General features: G+C 36.1%; 1 protein-coding gene and 1 non-coding gene across 3 annotated transcripts; both read right to left on the minus strand.

The window, feature by feature from the left end:
• Nucleotides 1–2,758: 2,758 nt before the first annotated feature.
• Nucleotides 2,759–18,388, minus strand: LOC137717262 (CHD3-type chromatin-remodeling factor PICKLE). 2 transcript variants are annotated; one of them, XM_088698812.1, is made up of 32 exons: nt 18,331–18,388; nt 18,149–18,203; nt 16,243–16,392; nt 15,332–15,469; nt 15,077–15,231; nt 14,633–14,794; nt 14,171–14,415; nt 13,977–14,072; nt 13,751–13,887; nt 13,459–13,671; nt 13,273–13,380; nt 12,868–12,918; nt 12,678–12,777; nt 11,994–12,136; nt 11,812–11,915; nt 11,411–11,549; nt 11,145–11,314; nt 10,977–11,043; nt 10,777–10,899; nt 9,669–9,778; nt 9,494–9,575; nt 8,192–8,389; nt 7,316–7,472; nt 7,109–7,214; nt 6,729–6,800; nt 6,023–6,084; nt 5,845–5,921; nt 4,869–4,999; nt 3,945–4,320; nt 3,583–3,709; nt 3,402–3,475; nt 2,759–3,304 (listed from the first exon to the last, which is right to left on the minus strand). In XM_088698812.1, exons 3-32 carry the CDS (start codon nt 16,387–16,389, stop codon nt 2,930–2,932), a joined length of 4,245 nt encoding a protein of 1,414 aa, XP_088554938.1. In that variant the 5' UTR covers nt 16,390–16,392; nt 18,149–18,203; nt 18,331–18,388; the 3' UTR covers nt 2,759–2,929. The 2 variants fall into 2 exon arrangements, with proteins under 2 accessions (XP_088554938.1, XP_088554939.1); XM_088698813.1 differs by lacking the exon at nt 18,331–18,388 and having other exon boundaries at nt 2,759–3,192; nt 18,149–18,288.
• Nucleotides 18,389–20,287: 1,899 nt separating this feature from the next.
• Nucleotides 20,288–20,360, minus strand: TRNAF-GAA (transfer RNA phenylalanine (anticodon GAA)). Its single transcript has one exon. It is a non-coding gene; the product is annotated as a tRNA-Phe (tRNA).
• Nucleotides 20,361–20,772: the final 412 nt, after the last annotated feature.

Consider the following 20,772-nt stretch of genomic DNA (forward strand, 5'->3'; position numbering starts at 1 on the left):
ATCAACTTTTGGTTAATGAAGGCAAGCCATTGACAGGTCCTACTCTGTACAGTAGTTTGGTTGGATCTCTTCAATATTTGACATTCATAAGACCAAATACAGCATTTGTTGTTAACTCTGTGTGTCAATTTATGAAAAATCCAATTGATATGCATTTTGCTTGTGTTAAGAGGATTTTGAGATATCTTCAAGGCACTGCAATTTGTGGAGTGACTTATTCATCATATCCAAGATACACCAGTTCAACTGATTGCTTTCTTTGACTCTAATTGGGCTGCTGATTTGAATACTAAGAGGTCAGTCACATGTTATGTGGTGTATCTAGGACATAATTTTTATATTATGACAACCAAGAAACAGGTTTCAGTTTCTAGAAGCTCGACTGAGGCAGATTATAAAGCTTTAGCATATACTGCTGCTGATGTTGCTTGGATTAGGTTGCTTTTGAAGGATTTGGGGTGTTGTGTTATTTACTCCTCCCACCATTTATTGTGATAACATGTCAGCCATTGCATTAAGTGCCAATCTAGTTTATCATTCGAGGATTAAACACCTTGATACAGATTATTACTTTGCCTAAGAGAGGGTTCATAAATTAGGGGATCTTCATGTTAAATACTTGCCTACTGATGAACAGACTGTTGTTGTGTTAACTAGAGGACTCCACAGTCCTACCCTTGTTCGACATTGTTGCAATCTCAAACTCGGTTACCCTACTTGAGATTGAGAGGGAATGTTGACCTATATAGCCATGTCATATGTGATAAACTTGTCTATTAATGATAAGATTGGATTATGATAAGATTGTCATGTCATCATTAGTTTGGATAGGATTTATTATATTGGCTATAGCGTAAGAAAGGTAATTATCCTTGTATTAATAGTGAGGATAGCGATCAATACACATAGATTACTTTCTTCTTCATCAACCTCTCTCTTTGTTCTTCTTCCTTTCTTTTCTGTCATACCGTTAAGAGTTGACACATATTAATCCTATTACTAGCCGCACTCAGCGGCGGCACACGCCATTTTTTTCAAGAGACTTCTCTTCTCTGAGAAGAGAAGCCCTACAATTTAGAAACAAATAAATAAAATGACAATCTACAAGCCAAAGAAAACCCTAATAAATTATAATAAATATGCAGAAAACATGTTCATGGTTTCATGCACGGATATCCAGTTCGTTTTCTGCAATTAATTATATTCTCATATCATTCTTTTGTGTACGTCTTCCAAGTTTAGAAGAACCAAAACTTTTGTTCTGGGCTGTCTAAATATTCTGTTACATTATTAATTATTGATTCATTATTAGGATATAACGATGACTCTTTGGTTCATATAAATATCAATGGCGAACCCTTCAAGCTACTCAAAAGAAATTAAGAAAATGGTTAGTCAACTTCTAAACAACGATTAAATATATTCTCATGTTACTATCTACTAATTTGAAGGCACGAACATGCTTAATTAATTATACTTGAACTTGGCCAACCTGGTGTAGTGAGTATGGTACAAATGGGGTTTCTGATGACCTAGCTATATAATCATCCTACGCTCTCATGATTTATGAAAGTCAAATACTCGTTTTTTTATTTTTAATTTTATAAAAGCGACCATTTGGTGGCAAAGCCACGTCAGTCCACCCTTTAGGAGGCCGAGAAAACTTACAGAGGCATTTTACGCTCTTCCTGATCACTATCGTATGATTCACATAGCGTCATAAATCGAACTAAAGGCTAGCTGTGTGCAATATGAGCCCCCCAACCCGCAGGCCACTCCATGGTGGTTAAAAGTCAAGTGCTCGTTAATTATCTAATATTAGTCCAAAAAATAATGAAATTAGGTAGAGGTTGGGTTGTGTCTACTTGAAGAATAATTTATGGAATTATGCGTAAAATCTATATTCTTTTTTTTCCTGTTGGATTTAAAATGTACCCCTTAAGTTGACAAAAGCCGGGTAATATATATATATTATCCTATTTGCTGGCACAAGCACAAAATTCAGTGCATTTTTCACACTAATTCGTATTAAATTTGTAGCATAAGTTGGGAGGATAACATAATTTAGGTTGGTTCATAAGAAAAATTGGGGAATATTGTAGTTATTGGTATTGGTGACGATAGAGAGGTTTAGGTTTTCTGTTTCGACAACGACTCGAGAGTTGAACTTTTAAGCCATGATGAGGTACCCATCGTCGTCCACTCTTACAAATCAGTTGGTCCACTCCCATCACACCAATATCCGACCAAGTTGCTTCAGAAATGCACAATCTCTAAAGCAACTTGGTCGGATCAAAAGGTTTCCATGCACAAAGACAAATGTGTCATCCTGTAACCGTCCCCGTTAAAATAGCTACGGAAGCTAAAATGCCCTGTAGCCGAATCCCTAGCCCCGCTAGGTTCCTCTACATGACTAACATGTCAATGACTCGGGATTTATTCGATCATGTAGCTAGAAACAAGAGAGGAGGTGCAAAGAGAGAAATGAAGTGAATCATTTCCCCATCCGAAGGGAACATCTAGTGAACCGGAAGATTTCAAGGGAGACTTATAACAGACCAATGTTAAAAACTTAAAAACATAAAAATAAAATAAAAAAAAACAAGTTAGTTGGGCCTGCCCGGGCCTGAAAGAGTTCAAAACTCGAGATTGGGTCGGCCCGGATGGGCAGAGCAACGTAAGGCCCAACCCAAAGGTAAGACGTAGAACAAGTCACCCTGAAAAACCATCAACAATCAAGCAACTCAAACATCTGAAGTTTTGACAACGAAAATGTTCTCTATTATATATGAATGAAGAGAAGGTCCGGCTGTTTTTCAAGTTATTTCCTGTGGTTTATCAACGCGACGGTCAACACGAAAAAATAAAAAGAAAAAAGGAAAAGAAAATGGTATAAATTAGAACTACTAGCCTAGTAACGTCACTCCAATTAATCATCCAATACAATGACCCCCTTTCCTTTAGAATCGACATTGTTTTGTTCTTGCTTTCCCCGATCATCACAGATTATCCCGTCCACGGGTTCAGGGTCTAGCTCCATAATTGTAGGTTCAGGTTCTGCAGCCAAATTTGTCATCTCAGTGTCTGCCACGACAGCTTGCTTTCCGTCACTTTGCGGAGATGGTGGTTTCAGAAAAACACCGCTACTTGACTCAGCTTCCGATTGCTTACCTGGATTCAATATGAGAGATTCTGGTGGAGGATGATGGGGCACAGAAGAGAGAGTCATGTTTATCGCTTCACAAATGGTTCCTAAAGAAGTCTGAAGTGAAATATGGGCATTTCGCTCCACGACGTTGCACATCTACCAACATAAAGAAGAGAAAAAAAACGAAAACAAATTGATTATCAAATCCTCATACTGAAACCAAGATTCTACACAAATAACAAATACAACGTACCTCATTATAAAGGCGAGGCAATTTCAATCGATCTGGATCGTTGTCACAAGCTGCAGCAGCAACTTCTTCAGGAGCTGCAATTTTAAACATCTCCAAGCCAATCAACAGAAGGCAACAGAAGTTCCAAGATTACCATTATTGCTGTGCCAAGTAGAACTTCAAGAAACAGAAATAAACTTACTGATGTCTACTATTCTAGGCAACTGATCAACCATGTGACTATTAGTCTCCACAGAATGAGGGCTTGACAATATTGTAGCTTTCGGTTCACTCTCAGGTTCTTCACTTCCAACCACAGTTGCTTCACCCTGGGAAAGCAATCAAATCCAACATAAATTTTTTTGACTAACTATGCTACAAACTTGTCCACTTAGAACCATGCCTACTTTCGTGAATGACTACTATACATCTAAAGCCCAATCACTACACGAACAGGGATAATAAGACTACGAGGCACTTAAATGTTCTTCTTTAAGCTACAACACACAATGAACGGTTGGTGCAATATGCTGGTACCACGATATATCAAAAATCATAACTTACATATTCCTCTGCAATCAACTCTGAAACGTTCCCTTTCTCCAAAAGAAGCACCCTTTTCTTAATAAATTCTACCTGCCTTCTCTGCATATCTCTATATTGAAATAACACAGAAGAGTTAGGAAACAACTGAGGTTGGTTCACGGCATCACTGGTTCCCTGGGAAACATTAGCTCCTATGTCACTTCCGCTACCATTTTCACTAGCATGGTTGCTAGGTCCTTCTCCATTAGTTGCTTTCTCACCATTCTGTGCTTGTGTATTAACTTGTCCAGGGAGGGGTAAATTTATAAAGGAGAGATTCAACTCTTGACAGATAACTTCTTGAAGCCTCAGGTCCTTGTCATCAACAATAGCTTGCCATCTTCCATATCCATGCCTAAGGATCCAAATAAGCAAACAGTAAGTGAAGAATTAACATAAAAGGACCACTCAGCATGTACTAATACATGCAAAGAAAATGTAGAATTGTCTCGTGAACAAAATCAGAAATGGCAAAAGCCTATACGTTGCATACAAACAAAAGCAAATTGGTTTAAAACATGGTACAGATGTTTTTCTGCTAATCCACAACTGTTTAGTTTGGCTCAGTTTCGGAATAAATGATTTCATGCTCTTCAATTTCTAAAGAATCAGGAGACACCCAAAAGAACAGCAAACCTTATTTGGACAATTTCTACAGAAGATTATTCTTGGTCAAGTTGATATATTGCCCTTCTGACTATCCTAAGAAGTATCAACCCAAATTAGTGCAAGCAAACTACATGATTATCAACAACTGCACTGCTAACAGACGCAGAAGAAGCCATGTATATACATATATATGAGCATATGACATGTAATGTTCCACATCAGACAGACTAGCAAAGTAAAATTATTAACAGCAGATGCAAAAATAATTGTAAATATCAAGCAGTAAATTCATACTTAATTACGGCACGCAGCAATGTTAAATCATGTTCCTCCTTCCAATACTTTCCACCCTTCAATCCAGGGTGGAACAACAAGGTACCCTCTGAAAAAAGTGGAGCCCCTGGATTTCTTAATGCTGCTTCCACCTATAATTGCAACACACAAAAAAAAAAAAAAAAAAAAAAAAAAAATCAAATCAGATGAAAGGATGTTACTTTTGATTCCAAATCCACCTTTTATATCCTCTCTCTGTGGCTTTCCCCACTCTTCAACATGTTTATGTGATATTACTTTTTATTAGAAAATTCGATTTGCAACTTGCAAGTAATACTTCAGGTGGTTTGGATACGTGAACTAAAGACTCACAGATGCTCCAGTTAGAAGATATGACTGAGATGGATGGTCAGGGAAGAAGGGGTAGAGGAAGACCTAGGAAGACTTGGAAAGAGACTTTAAGAAAAGATATGGAGTACTTGGAGCTAACGCAAGACCTGGCACAAAACCGAGAGCGGCGTGCTAGGATTCCTACAGCGGACCCCACTTAGAGGGATAAGGCTTGGTTGTTGTTTTTGTTTTGCAAGTAATACGTAACCAAGTGATGCTTGCCTATCAACAGTTTGTCAAGTTATGTTGCCTGTCATGAGCAGGGCATATTGTCTTATCCCATGGCAATATAACATGCCAGACTGCATATTATAGTATACTTAAGAATTCTAACAAGTATATCAAACAGAGAATACAAACTAAATAAATCTAGACCTCCCCTTATTTGAGGAGATCAAAACAATTGATCACCTTCAACACTCTCGACAAAATAATACACAGTAAAAACTCAATTGACAACCCACATTACTCATTTGGTTAGAATATGTCCAAATACCAACTAATTTTTTTCCTTAACATACATATTTTCCAATTAAGGAAATAAGAAAAAGATAAATCGGAATAGTATGATCATAATCATCAATTGAACTTGTGAGTACAAGCTTACCCTTTTCTTCACCAGCATCAGAGTTGCAACCCTAATAAGTACATCTCCTATTCTGAGCCCGTCTTTAGGAACACCATCTACAACCAAGATAAGCAACAGGTACACATTAAGACTAGAAAATGAGGACATCGAACATAGAGGGAAGATGAAAACGACATGAGTCGCAACAATTTATCACCTGCAAAGGTTGGAGAGTCATTCTCTCCTTCAGCTATGTGCTCCAAGAATAGTTTAGCATATCTGTAAAAAAAAAATACAGAACACAAAATAAATTCTTCACATTTATGCACAGCACAATAGACACAACTATTCAAGCAAGCATAAAGTCATTTGGAATGTGCTTATGCTAAGTTGTGATGAATATGAGACCTCAGGTATATATATATTGATAACCTTGAAAGACCGAGTGTCCATTTACACCATTACCTTATAACTAATGATCAAGATGACAGCCCATTTTATCAACTTATATGGTGTTTTTGAGTTTTTAAAGGCATATTTGGAAGCTTTTAATGCTACTGAGAGGAAGGAAATTTGAATATCATTCTAGTTACACAAATATGGATTACATCCAAACTGTCTAGTACTTATCCCTAATTCACACTATATTTCATTAATGTGATTCACCATTTAATAAATACTGCTAAATACCCAAATTAACAAAAAAAAAAATACAGGTGCATCACATTGTCACCCCTGATATCTACAAAATATAATATTCAATTAATCAATGGACATCTGAAAACAGCATGTAAAAAAAATCCAACAATCCTGAAAAGCATGTGGACAAGTGAGGAAAGAAGACAAAGACAATACCGATATTAAATTCCAGTGACCTACTATAAGAAATTAACTCAAAATGGATGCAAATATGGAGGCATTACCTATCTACTTCTTCAAATGTCTTCTTCGTGCGTGCTGTAAACTCTTTCCAGTCATAATCCCCCACTCCGAACCTGCACATTCCAGAGAATCTCATCACCAAAAAGAACCCCCCACTCAAACACATACACAAGGCAATTTAAAATGTAGAAGCACACTCACAAGAACATAAACCCCTAAACCCAAACATGCAGATACATTCCAGACATCCTTGTCAGAAGAAAGTTACACAAATCACAATTTGAAATGTAGAAACACCCACTTTCACCAGGCATGCGCATCTGTGTACATACACATGTTGTAGCACAGAATCCATGGAGTTTTAGTGGTTCAACATAATAATAAGTGCCGGACAAGAAAACTTCAAATTTTAATAAACTACCTCATCAAGACTTGTACAAACATGGCTCTCTGGCTTTGATTGAAACCCAAAACTTTGAAGGATCTTCCTTCTCCTTCCATCAAGGGAGGGGGCTCCATACTTTCCACTGAAAAATAATTCATTTCAAAGTGTTAGTATGATAAGCAAGAGAGCAACTAGTTGTTAATTTGTCATCAACTTGTTTAGACAGTACATGAAAAAACATACCACGACTTCTCTTTCTGTTAGGCGGCCTCTTCCCCCCAGAAACAGTTCCGGATGATGATGTTTCAGCATCCATCACTTCAGCTTCATAGTTATCATCTTCACCGTCAGAACTCACATCTTCCAAACCAGCAAGATCGTCATCATCAACAGATACCATCTGAACATATTCCAAAAGCTTAAGATGTCTTATGGCATCTGTTACCACAGATCTCTAATAACATGGTTTCATCTCAAAACCAAATTAAGAATTTTGGATTGTTTTTCCTAAAAAGTTAATACATGAGATAATTCATCCACATATTAGTTGAGATCTTCAAAGAACATGGCCTCAAGACGCATGCACATTCAACCATATCTTAGATCTGAAAGCCATCACCTTCATCCGCATCTTTCTGGGCTAAACAGGTGGGCACGGGGAGGAAGAGGAGAGAGAGGGTGGGGGGAATAAATACTCGAACGAATATTTTTCACTCTTGAATAACATGGTAAGGGTGTTGATGGGTTTACTTTATGGTTTGTCTCTCATCTTCTTTAATTGGGAATGGCTATTCTAATGATTCTTTGACATCCTAGTGCCGAACTAACCAATCTCAAAATAGTGATCTGTCTATTAAGGGTGATACGATGGACCTGCATGGGCGTCTGATTTTGCTAATCAAGGTTTAGTTCTTTTTCTCAATTTAAGCCAATTGCCCTTTTTAAATTGTTTTGAAGGTAAAATGGAAGTTCTTTAAAACAATTTGTACGGTATAATAAACGAGCTACCAAACTCCTAATCTAATAATAAAGCTTTGATGCCCTGGGGGACGGTAAGGCATCAATTCAGTGATCAAAGGGTAAATATAAAACCATGTTAGTGCAACTTTAGTGCAATACCTGCTTACGACTTCGCTTTCCTTTTCCCAAAGCATTAAATTCTTCAACTTTATGCACTTCATATTTGTCTTTTAATAACTCTTCCCAGTAATTTGTTCTTTCATAACTGCTTGCAATAGGTCGACTTTCCATGGCAACCTTTTGTGGTTCCTCCTCTGCTACAGCCTCTGCTTCATCAATATATTCAAAATTCGCAACCTATAACACATGATACTAGTTTAATTTCCTTAAAAAAGGATCACCATGAATCATAAGTCAATAGAGAGGCATGAGATAAGACAGTTGTAGATCATGTGGAGCAAGACTGCCTAGTATTAGAAATTGTGACCCTGCATGATAAGACATGATGGAAATAAAATCCCAAACTAAGCTACAGGTTCTGCAGACAGAAACTTTGACTTCAATAACATACAGATGAAAATATCACCTGCACGGCTGCACCACTGGTGCTTGAACCCCCTTTCTAAAGAAGAAATTATTCAATAAGGTGAAAGAGGAAAAAGGGATATATAAAGTAAACTCATTATTTCCCTTAGTTACTTACCGAAATATATGAATAAAGAATTTTTGAGGTCACAAATTCCCCAAAGCAAAATCGAATTTAATCTCTTACATTTCACACGTCTTCATATTCAGGTAAGCATTTAATTAAGAAGATTTTCAAGTTAATGCAAGTAAAGGACTACAAAGATAGCAATTCATGTGATGCAACAAAGAAATAAGATAAAGAACAAAGACTGTTTAAAAGAGGGGGAGTGTTACAAAATAAGAGACTCTTCATCCCCGTTGGTTCCAATTGTGACAACAACTGACTTTCCCAATCAACCACCAAGTGATTCTAATAATCTATAACCACTATCTATACACGAATGATTGTGTAAAGGCATCTAGAAACATCCCTAGAGATGGTTAAAATTAGAACCACAAATGTTATACGTACATTTTGACTTGTTAAAATCAACCTAAATGTAACAACTTTAATTTACAACCATATAGAATCCATCAGCTAGTGTGCGCTACAAAACATGACTAACTCCCTAAATTGAATGTTATTGTGCCCAATAGACTACCATGCTTAAAACAATGCTGCATTTCTAACATTGTCCAATGCCTGTGTGCTACGACCCACATGTTGCCAAAAGAACAAAAGCCCAGGGCACCAATGAAAATTTATAAACTTGTAACTACCAAACAACAATATCAACTATGGTGCTGAGGCAAATAAGCCTTGTGCAAACCACCACCAGCATGATGCATTTGATAACCATAAGGACCTTTACTATCTATGTTGTAGAATATAACCTTGAAGGCCTTTAAAAATCCATCTTCATCTTCATCATCCAACATAGCCTCATCATCGCCAGCTTGATCACGATCCAGTAGTCTACCAACAAAGAAACAGAGCAAACAATAATTTTGAGAACATTTATTGGAATGCCAAATCATTTCACTGAAACAAAGTGGCTTATACATTTACCTATCTATTGCAGCGTCATCATAATGGATTTGACGGGATTTTCCTGCTTCATCATTTTCGTCAGCAAATAATTCCTTCGATCCATACCTTATGATGTCATCTAACTCTTCCTAACATAAATTTAAAATCATTTGAAACTTGATTACATTTTCAAGGTACATAATGTCTATACACCTCTAACTGCAGTTATCTGAACTTACACATTCAACTTCTATTAAAGTAACTGCAAAGAAGAAATTTCAAAAGCACAGCTCCATAGGAAAAAGTGACAAGTATGAAAAAGCTCATTCAATTGACAAAATGCTACAGATAAATGTTTCACTTTTCCTTTCAAATAAGTATGGCCGCCTATTTTTTTGTTAAATAACACTTTGGTCCGTGTTTGCTCATATTTTTGTTTTTGACACCAATTTGGTCCTTGTTCTATCCCAATAACAATCTTGGTCTGCTTTGATGTCCTCTGTGTGTTGTGTGCTGACATAAATGCCCAAATTAGACATAAGGACCCAAATGGTTAACAACTAAATAATATGCAAATTGAAAACACAGGAGCCAAATTGAAATTCATAACTTTTTCCTATGTTTTTTTTTTTCAGAATTTCAATTTGGTCCCTGGATTTCAATCATATGCAATGTGTATTAGCTACCTACATTCTAAACCACAAAGCCATCTCTTCCACTAGAATTATACAGGATACAAAATTACAAATAGCATGCATAGAGATGCAATCATCCATGGTTACGAAACCCATTTCACTCTGTTTGCAACTTATAATTCAAACTGTTCCTCATTCAACTCCAAGAGATGAGTTTTCTAGATTCAAAGTTGTTCCCAACAGATATACTTGAGCATTTTTAGCTTAAAAAAAATCCTAATTTCACATACATAATACATCTCAAAATTATTGACCTATAACTTCAAATTGGAATCCGGCTATTCCTTTCCAACCGAAAACCAATTATTTTACCTTCCAAAATATTCGTAATCAACCAACTACACATTTTGTTTTCTTTCACATGCGAAAAAAAAGTATAAACTAATCATGAAAACTAAATTTAGTTTGCCACTAGATAAAAACGATCCAAACGTCCAAAGACATTTGCATACCTGGTTGATATCTTGTTTCTTTAACCTTCCAACAACCAAATGCTCCAATACCATTTTCTTCTTTGTCATTTCCATCATCCGTTCTTCAATGCTTCCTCGGGTTACTAGCCTATAAATCATTACCTGCAACCCCGAAACCACTATGCAGTTTAAGACACAGTAACCAAACAACTAGATATCAATGAAGAAGTAAATTCAACCTTGTTAGTTTGCCCAAGTCGATGAGCTCTTGCCATAGCTTGTAGATCAGCATGAGGATTCCAATCACTGCAGACCAAAAGCAAATTTGTTGAAGAAAGTTCCATGACACTAACTATTTAATTATTGCATGAAGGTAAACTATGAATCAATGTAAGCGGTAAATTTACCTATCATATATGATCACTGTGTCTGCAGTTGCAAGGTTTATTCCTAAGCCCCCAGCTCGAGTAGATAGCAGAAAACAAAATCTAGAAGAATTTTTGGCATTAAATCGATCTATTCTTATTTGTCTCTCAGCTCCACCAACTTTTCCATCTATCCGTTCATACTGCCATTTCTGATTAAAAAATTGACAATTTTACAATATCAACTGTTTCATTCTGCAAACTCCAACATCAAAGAAACAAACAACAAAATAGCTACGAATGAATACTTTGAAAGTACAATAGTCTTCTAGCAAATCAAGCATGTGCTGAAACTGCGAATATATGAGAACTCTATGCCCTTGCTCCTTAAGTTTCACCATCATTTTGTCTAACAATTGCAATTTCCCAGAAGTTTCCAATAGCTGTCTGTCAAATAGTAAAAGAAAAGTGGAATCAGCTATCTCAGGAACTCAAAGAACAACACCTCAGAAGGTCTATAGCTTACTTTAAATAGTATAGATCAAGAAAATGCAGACTCTCTTCAACACAAGCGCAAGGCTAAAATAATCTATCACGGCCTTATGAACTTAAGCACCCAAATGAGCCACCAACTCTATACAAGAAACCAGTACATCAAATAGACGGCACTAAAGGATCATATAAACAAATAAGAAAGAAATAGTATTACTTGAAAGCTTCATTTGGATCTGCTATGTCTGGTTCAACTCCCTCTAACATAAACGGATGACAACAAAGCTTGCGCAATTCCATAACCACATTGATAAGAGATATCTGGTATAAAACCAAAATATTGTCAGACTGGAGTAGAATGAAAAAATAATAATTAAGTTCACTGGGACGCAGTCTTACCTGTGCACCACCTCGACGAGTTAGTATTTGATAGTTACGGGTCAGAATTGCTTTGTAATACTCTTTCTGTTTGCTGCTTAAATCAACACGTAATATCAGTTCCTTTTTAGGAGGTAGTTCCTTCATCACATCCTTTTTCACTCCTGCACCAATTACCATTTGCACACATTTTACCTAACTTTTCAATTATAATGGCCAATACAAACCAAAAAAACATCTCACTGTAAAATCCAAATTATCCTTAAAGCATATCTAATGGGAGCCTTATGGCCTAGGCAAATTGATAATTTTGCCTCAAAATTGAAAAAACAACTTTTAGCCCAATAAATTTGCCTAGTCAAGTAGAAGCCTAGGCACCTTGTGAGGCCAAACTAGCCCCGGCCCAAGCCTCGGGTGGCGTCGTACACATTTAACATTTAAAATCCTAGCCTCTAGGCCTTCACCAGTAGAACCAAAAAATATTGGTTGGCAATATAATCGTTTTGAGGGGCTAGATTTTGTCTCTAGCCTCCAGCACTTGCCCAACACATTAGATATGCTCTTAATGAATTAAACCTCTGGATAAAACAAGTAAACAAACAAAAACAAGAATCAAATAGCAATGCAAGCATAATGTAATACGTCTTTAAGAGATATTTAAATGGTATTAGTAATCCCAAACTTGAAAGGATTTAAGATTTATACTTCTTAGGAGATGGGGAGCCAACATTCTATGAAGCCGTGAAACTTGTTCCTCTTGATTTATATCCTTAAACTCTTCCTGAAACTCTTCCAGACTTCTGAACTGCAAGTATTTTACCCTCCAGTCAAATAATAAGACAATTTTGTTTTCAACTAGCGAACTTCAATACCTTAAAGTTGATATTATACTAACCTTCCCAGCATCAAGGAAATGCATAAGCATAAAGAGCTCGTCCAGATTGTTCTGAAATTTTATCACATGTCAGCAAAATTATAAGTTGATAATGACAAAAAAGACAACCTGACCATTATTTGTGATACCCGAAGACCCATAAGGAACAAGAACACTACGAAACTGACAAAAAGGACAATTTGACTATTATTTGTGATACCTGGGGACCCATAAGGAACAAGAACAATATAAAACGACAAAAAAATGAATCAGATTTCACAGAGAAGGAACTGTAAAACATAACTAAAATGGGCCAATTTTTCAAGAAAAGAAAAAGAAAAATAAAGAGAATCATCTTTAGAAAGTTTTAAAAAAGGGAAAACTAAGCAAAACATATATGTAACACAAAACAATCTCATAACAAACCTGGAGGGGAGTTCCGGTCAGAAGCACACGATGATTAGTCCAATACTGCTGTAATGATGAGAATAATTTTGAATCCTTATTTTTTAGACGATGACCTTCATCAACAATCTGCATATGGAGGTCAGCATTAGGCAGATATCAGACGTTGAGGACCAATAATGTGTACAGTGAGCCACTGAATGTTACCATGCACTCCCACTTTATTGGTTTTAGTGACGTTGAGTCTAAGTTGATCATCTCATACGATGTCAAGAGAACATCAAATTTGATCCTATCTTGCTTGCTTTCACTAACAATTTGACCAGATTTCTTTTTCTTTATCTTCTTGTGATTTTTGGGGAAGTAAAATTCATATTCCCGTATGACAGCACGCGCTTGGGAAGAGCCAACATACATAACCTGAACCAAGTGAATTTCTAATCAGAACCACACTTACTTACAAATGATTATAAACAAGACAGATATTAAATTTACATACCACATTCATTTGAGGTGCCCATGTTGCAAATTCCCGTTCCCAATTTCTCAATGTTGAAAGTGGAGCCACAACTAGATGCGGAGAGACTTTCTCTTCAAAAAGAGATGCTAAAAAAGCAATACTCTGTATAGTTTTACCTACAACCACATAAAAATTCATACTGTTGGTAAAGTCCAGCTATCTAGAAGAAAAGGAAATAAAATTTCAAGGATAAACAAAGACTGACCAAGTCCCATCTCATCTGCAAGTATAACATGAGTTTGTTTGGACCAGGAGAAACGTAAGAAGTTCAACCCTTCAAGCTGATACGGATGCAGAGTGCCTTTAATTGAACAAAAAAGCACATGATCAAACTAAATAACCCAGGAAGAGACATACAAGCAAGAATGCAGAAAGAGCATAGCAGACAGATTAATGTACCTCCAGAAAGAAAGTCAGGACTGCCTTCATACTGTTGAAACTCTTTCTGCTTATTTTTTGAGTCCATGGCATCTCTAAGACTGCTCTTCTGCTTGCTAGACAAAACTTTATGAGACCTAGACTGAATTCTGTTGAATCTCCCTATTTCCGGCTGAAATGCAGCTATGTCCGATTCGGATTCCCAATAGCACTCATCATAGGGAAGTTCTTTCCACTTTACTAAATATTCTTTCTCATCGTCTTCCCTGAAGCATCCAACAAGTATTACCACAGACTCAGTAGAAACTTAATGACATATATTAAATGAAGCCTGCAGTCTTCTGTTTAAACAGTGATTCATCTTATATTTAACAAGCATGCTTGAGGTTCTCTCTTCAACCTTCTTATATAAATTCAAATTTCAGATAGACTAAAGATTACAAACCATACTTTAATTACAAAAGAGGTTTAAAATGGGTAAACCTGCAAGCCAGAATTCGATCAACGGTAGTCCACTCAGGTCGAATGGCAACAAAATCATCCTCAGAGTTATTACTTGATTCCATTTGACGATGGAAATTATTTACTTTTGTCTTCAAACGTGGATGGGCCTTAAAAGCTTTCACAAACTCCTTCTCTGGAACCCTGAACAAAAATATATGTAGTAGGAGGATGAACAGGGATGATGAAGATGTACCAATGTAGTAGGGTAAACTGAAACTCTTACATTGACAAAAATCGGACAAAAGTTAAGTAAATCGAGTTTAGTGCTAAAAAGGTGATACAATTTGCTAAATAAGTACAACTAGAAAGTATTACGGCAGGTTTCCAGTGTCAAACAACTTTACTGCAACCGGTTATGCTTAAAGGAGTTCGAACAAACAGAGTTAGCCGGTACAGATAAACATAATAAGCAGAAACCATTACCATGTGCAATGCAAATAAGATAGTCCCTTCCACTTTACAAGATATTGTTTTACAAAAATTTGCTTTGAGCCCAGCGTTGAGGCATCACTATCACCAGCTACAGTAGGGCGCATTTCACAGTCCAAAATCTTATCAATATCATTTAATGGGCTTACCTGCAAAAAAAATAAAAAATAAAATTCCCAGCCTGTCACCAAATCCTACGATCCTGTAACTAGTTTATTTACAAAACTGAATTTAGAAAAGAAACCGTACACATTCAGGGCACCTCCAGTTGCCAAGGGGAGGCGATCTCAATGGTGGAAGTAAACACTTAGAATGGTAAGCATAACTACAAGTTTCACAGTCCAGAAGATTCCCACTTCCGCCACAGGCTTGACATGAATTCTCTTTCTATTTGTCCCAAAAGAAAAATTGAAAAATGTAAGCCAAGGATTTTTTATAAAAATTTTAAACAGGAAGGAAGCATGGGAACACGGCAGTCTTGAAGGAGTGCTAACAATCTCCAAAAGGAAAAACACATAACAATAATTCCCTAAATTTGAGACAGAAAACTATGATAACATATCAGAAAGTAAAATTTCATTTCAAATCTCCAAAGGAAGTATTACTTCCAGCATTGTCCTATGATGTTAAGTTCAAAATTCATCAAGCAAGGACTGCAATGTCTATATTTGACGCATACTATAAGAATTTTGGTCTTCCCAGTCCAAGTTGTGCAGTAATGGAGAGAATTTTTCTTTCAAGAACGGCAAAGAAACAATACAGAGGTCATTTAGGATGAAAAGTTTCTTCTGCATCTTTTTTCTTGCCGGTTGTCAAGAATGCTATTAGTGGAGTGCAAAAACTTTAAGACATTATCCAAATATTGATTATCCGTTTTCTAGAGCATTAAAAATCCAGTAACCACCGGACAAAGCACTACTTCCAAAAACTTCAGTTCTTTTATTTTCCCAGAAAGTCCTTCATTAATTCATTGGTAGATGGTATTTTCAGAAAATTTATGCTGAAATATCCGTGTGGTTCTTGATGCATAATTACTCCACTTCCAGTTATTTGTTACAATTCGCTATTCAGTATCATGCATAGTGATGACTGATAAAAAGAAGAGAGCAAGAAACCCACGAAAACAAGAGAAATAATAATAATAATTAGTTGAAACAAACCGCATCACTCCTAATAATCTTTTCAAACTTTTCCGGAGCTGTCCCACGTTTTCCAGACACAAAATCAGCCTCATCATCTGACTCATCAATGTTGTACACCGGTCTTCGGTCTGACCTAACGCGAAGCCTCTCCACCAAGCTACTCATACTCTGCAAGGAAGGAAGGGGGCGGTAAACTGAATCAGCAACTGGATCATACATGAGAAACTGGGGAAGAAGTTCTTATCTGCTAATTAAGCAATTCTACCTGAAATGGTCTAACTGTGATATCTATACATTAACCACAGTAGTCTTCTGTTTAAAATTAATTAGAAAATTTTCTTTAGAACACGGTCAAACCCATCTACCTAACAATATTTTCAACTCTTAAAATCTCTACGTGTTTCATTTTCTCTTCTATTTTTCCTAACTTTTTTTTTGCGAGATTCATACGTCTGAAAATTTTAAAATGACACTGTACATCATATGCACTGCAAACATGATTATGCGAGCACAAGCTGAATTAGCAGAAATAAATACCTAGTATTGCTAAAATGATCAACTAAATTTAGCAAGATGCTAACTTTTAACCAAAATGGCAATATAACAATTCCATGAACAGAACAGCTGAAACGTTATACAGAAAACCACTTAAATACAAGACCTAAATGGTAAGCGAAGAAAAATCCTTGTAATCCTACAATAAAGAAATTACCTAAACCCGCCTATCTACGTACAAAAGCAGTTCTTTGGAACAATAATCCCATTATTTAATGTGAAGCCATAACTGATGAAAGAAAAAGTATAACTGTATACGTGCAAACGTAGATGGATTGTACGAAGATACATACAAGTACAGTAATACAAACAACTACACAATCACACATGCGCACAAGCAACATCCACATGCATAAAGCATCATAATCAACTAATCAAGAACGTTCAAGCAATCCATATATGCTAGGAACAAACTCGAAAGAATTCCTCATTTATAAAGACTGTCACTTTTCTTATACGAAGCAACATAAAAAAAAAACATCTTGCATCATCAATGATCACACAATTCACAACAAACTCATGCAAGAAATAAAACTTAACAGCTGAAACTTCAAGTAACCAACCCCACACTGAAAATGCACACATGAGAATTCTCATCGAGAAAGCAATAATAATGAAAAACCACCCCCCATTTGTCAAAACAGCAAAACAACCATCCAAGACCTAATTCACAAGCAACATGAAGGGTTTCTTGGACAGAAAAATTTAAAACCCAATCGTATAAACAGAAAAGGAACCCTAAAAGACCAAAATTCAAAGCCCACATGAAGGGTTCCTAGTGCAAGGAATAATTAAAATTTTCCCACCAATTTTCTGTCGCTCGGTGGAGTAATGTGTTTTCGATGTGTAAAAACGCAAAACGCGGTAAAAACAGCAAAACAACCCTAACAGACTGAAATTGACATCCCATCTCAAGGGTTTCTTATGCAAACAAATTACAATTTTCCCACCAATTCTTGGTCACTCAGTGAAGTTATATGTTTAAGTTAAACATACAATGAAAATACACAAAACCCATCTACAAAAACAGCAAAACAACCCTAAAAGACTGAAATTCACAACCCATCAGAAAGGTTTGTTGAACAGAAATTTCCCACCATTTCTTGGTTAACTTGAAACTTAGTTGACTGCCATGTGTTCGATTGATGAATACACAGTCAAAAAAACACAAAACCCTGTTTCCAAAAACAGTAAAAGAGCCCTAAAAAGCTCAAAATTCATAAAACCATTTGAAGGGTTTCTTGGACATCAAAATTCAGCAAAATTCACACAACATCTCTTTGCATTGACTAAGTGAAGTGATATGCTAGCGTTTAATTATTAATATATTAGCGTAATTAAAATGAGTTAATGGAAGAGAAGGAGTTACCGGAGCTCGGTGGATCTCGGGGACCAATTATTTCGATAGTGTGCCGGAAAGCCCCCTGAACCCAAAACGGCCGGGTTTGGAGCGGGTTAGAGAAAAATGAAACAGAATAATAAAAAAATAAATGGAAAATAAAAAATAAAGGAAGTGAGGAGAGAGAGAAAGATTTCAAATGATTTTCTTACCCCCACAGACACTGTAGAGGATTTTCAGCGTGGAAATTGGAACTTTGTTTACGTTGGGGGGTGGGGGGGGCTTTTTATAAAGCTCTAATCTTGGCTTGCATGTTAATTTTAAGGTTGGTGAAGGATCTTAAGGTCTTTTCACGTTACATAACAAGTTTGAGGTTTTGAAATTTATTTGAGTTTCGGGGACTATAAAATAATTTGGTTGAAGCTCGGGGGGGGGTATAATTTAATTTCGTTGTAGTCATAGTGCGTGTATTTTCAACACCTCTAAGACTCTCTCGAACCATGGGCTAAATGCCAAATTTCCCCCCTATTCCGCCCGAAACCCAACCCAAGCCAAATCTTTGGGCTAAAAACCAAATGTCAAATGAAGGCCAAATTCCCCCCAAGAAATAGCCCAGAAACACGTGGACTCTTCCTTTCCCAGCCCACTCTTGGCCCGGTCACTCACGCCACACTCCCCACCCGGGCGTTAGCCTTCAGCGCCCGACAGGGTGGGACCCACTGTCAGGGCCGATGTCAAAAGCAATTATGAGCCTAACGGCTCTTTTGTTCATTGAACGATTGGCATTATTGGACCGTTGGTTGATCTAACAATCCAGATTCAATTTTTTTTTTTAATGTTATTTTAAAATACAGTGAATCCAACGGCTAAGATCGAATATAATCAACTCTAACGGTAAAAAAAAAAAAGATCTAACGGCCCAAATTTAAATCTAGTGGCTAAAATAATTTAAAATTTTGAAGGCTTGCTTTGTGGAAAGATTTAGTGATTTTTCAATATTTATCGGAATTTAAATATTTTTAAATTAAAATGTTCATAAAATTAATTTACGATAGTCTACGTAATTATTTTTTTTAAAAGTTAATTTAAGAAAAAAATTAGCCTAAATTCATTCTTCAATAATCCCAGGGCAAAATTTTAGGCCATAAGGGTTAAAAGCTAAATTTTCCGGGCTAAAAAATTTGACTTTTAGCCCATAAATTGTGTAGAAAATATTTTGTGAAGTGTTAAATATTACATAACAGTAATGATCAAAAAATCATAAGATTGTTTTTGTCTGTTATATTTAAACGAAGCGTTATGCAGTTTATATCATTAACTTTTATCATTTCAACATGACACGTGAATTTATCTAAATCACGTGCGAAACAATTCAAAGTATATACGACAAGACGCATTTCGTGTCAAACATGATGCTAGTGACATTGACAAAACACTATTGACCCATCTTGATCGAAAAAACCTCATGTCAAGGATGACCAAATGAGATGAAAAAATAATTACCAATGATTCCAAAATATCTAAGCACCATTATACAAAAACTATGTCGTTTTCAAGTTTGTTTATTCAACTGAGAAGTTAAATCATTACTTTCTAAATTGTGAAATGCAATTTATCATTGCCAACAAAATTTGAAGGATCTATGTAGATGTGGTGAGTAATAGAACATTAGACTTCACACCCAAGAAAGAACTCCGTCATGGGAATTTCACTCACAACGCAAATAAAACAAGAAAAAAAATGACAGAAAAAATAAAGTAGTATATCTTAGCAACAAAAGATGAAGCATTATGGACATATGCAAAATACTTAAAACTTCAAGGTCCATCTCACAAATATCCTAAAATTTATTAGTGCTTATCTTCAAATTGCCCATCCGATGCAGAGGCGGTACATGTTGAGCAACAAAGGACAATCGGGTTACGGCATATGCCCATAAATCCGTTTTGGAATTTTATCATATTAAACCTTTTTTTTTAATTTGACATAAATAGAAAAATAATAATAAATTTCGAAAATAACTAAGAAAAATAATTAAGAAATTAAAATATAAAAAGGTGAAAAGCCCAGGTCCCAACGTAGAAGCCCATACGAAGATGTCTGGCTAAAATAAGCAAACAAAAAGCCCACCACGTGAATATAAAGTGGAATAAATAAAAAAAGGAAGCATGCGGTGAAGGTGGATCGAACACCTGACCTTCAGATCTTCAGTCTGACGCTCTCCCAACTGAGCTATCCCCGCAAGTGATACTGATTGGATTACATAATTATCTATTTATATTTTCAGAGGGGACGATGAGAAACCTAAAACATAAATAATCAAAATATTTGCAAGTGCCTTTTACTACAGTGATGGAAAGAAGTTGAGCTCTTGCATAACGGTGCATAGTTCGAACTCCATTGTAACTAATCTTACATCTAATTTAACAACATTTATCCTTTGACAAAAAATATATATATTTAAGTGAATAATGGGTAAATTTAAGCCCTTAAGTTGGTCTAAGTGGTGATAAGGGAGAGGGGTTTAGATAATTCCATTGTTCGATTCTATGTATTGTAACTCATAAGGGCGGAATCACCCTTAGACCATGGTCGACTCCGACCCAATGCAAAATTTGGATTAGACCTTAACAACTCTCAAGGCAAAGCTAAGT

Source organism: Pyrus communis, chromosome 8, assembly GCF_041283825.1.
Source record: "Pyrus communis isolate YQ-2024b chromosome 8, ASM4128382v1, whole genome shotgun sequence".
In the NCBI taxonomy this organism is placed as follows: domain Eukaryota; kingdom Viridiplantae; phylum Streptophyta; class Magnoliopsida; order Rosales; family Rosaceae; genus Pyrus; species Pyrus communis.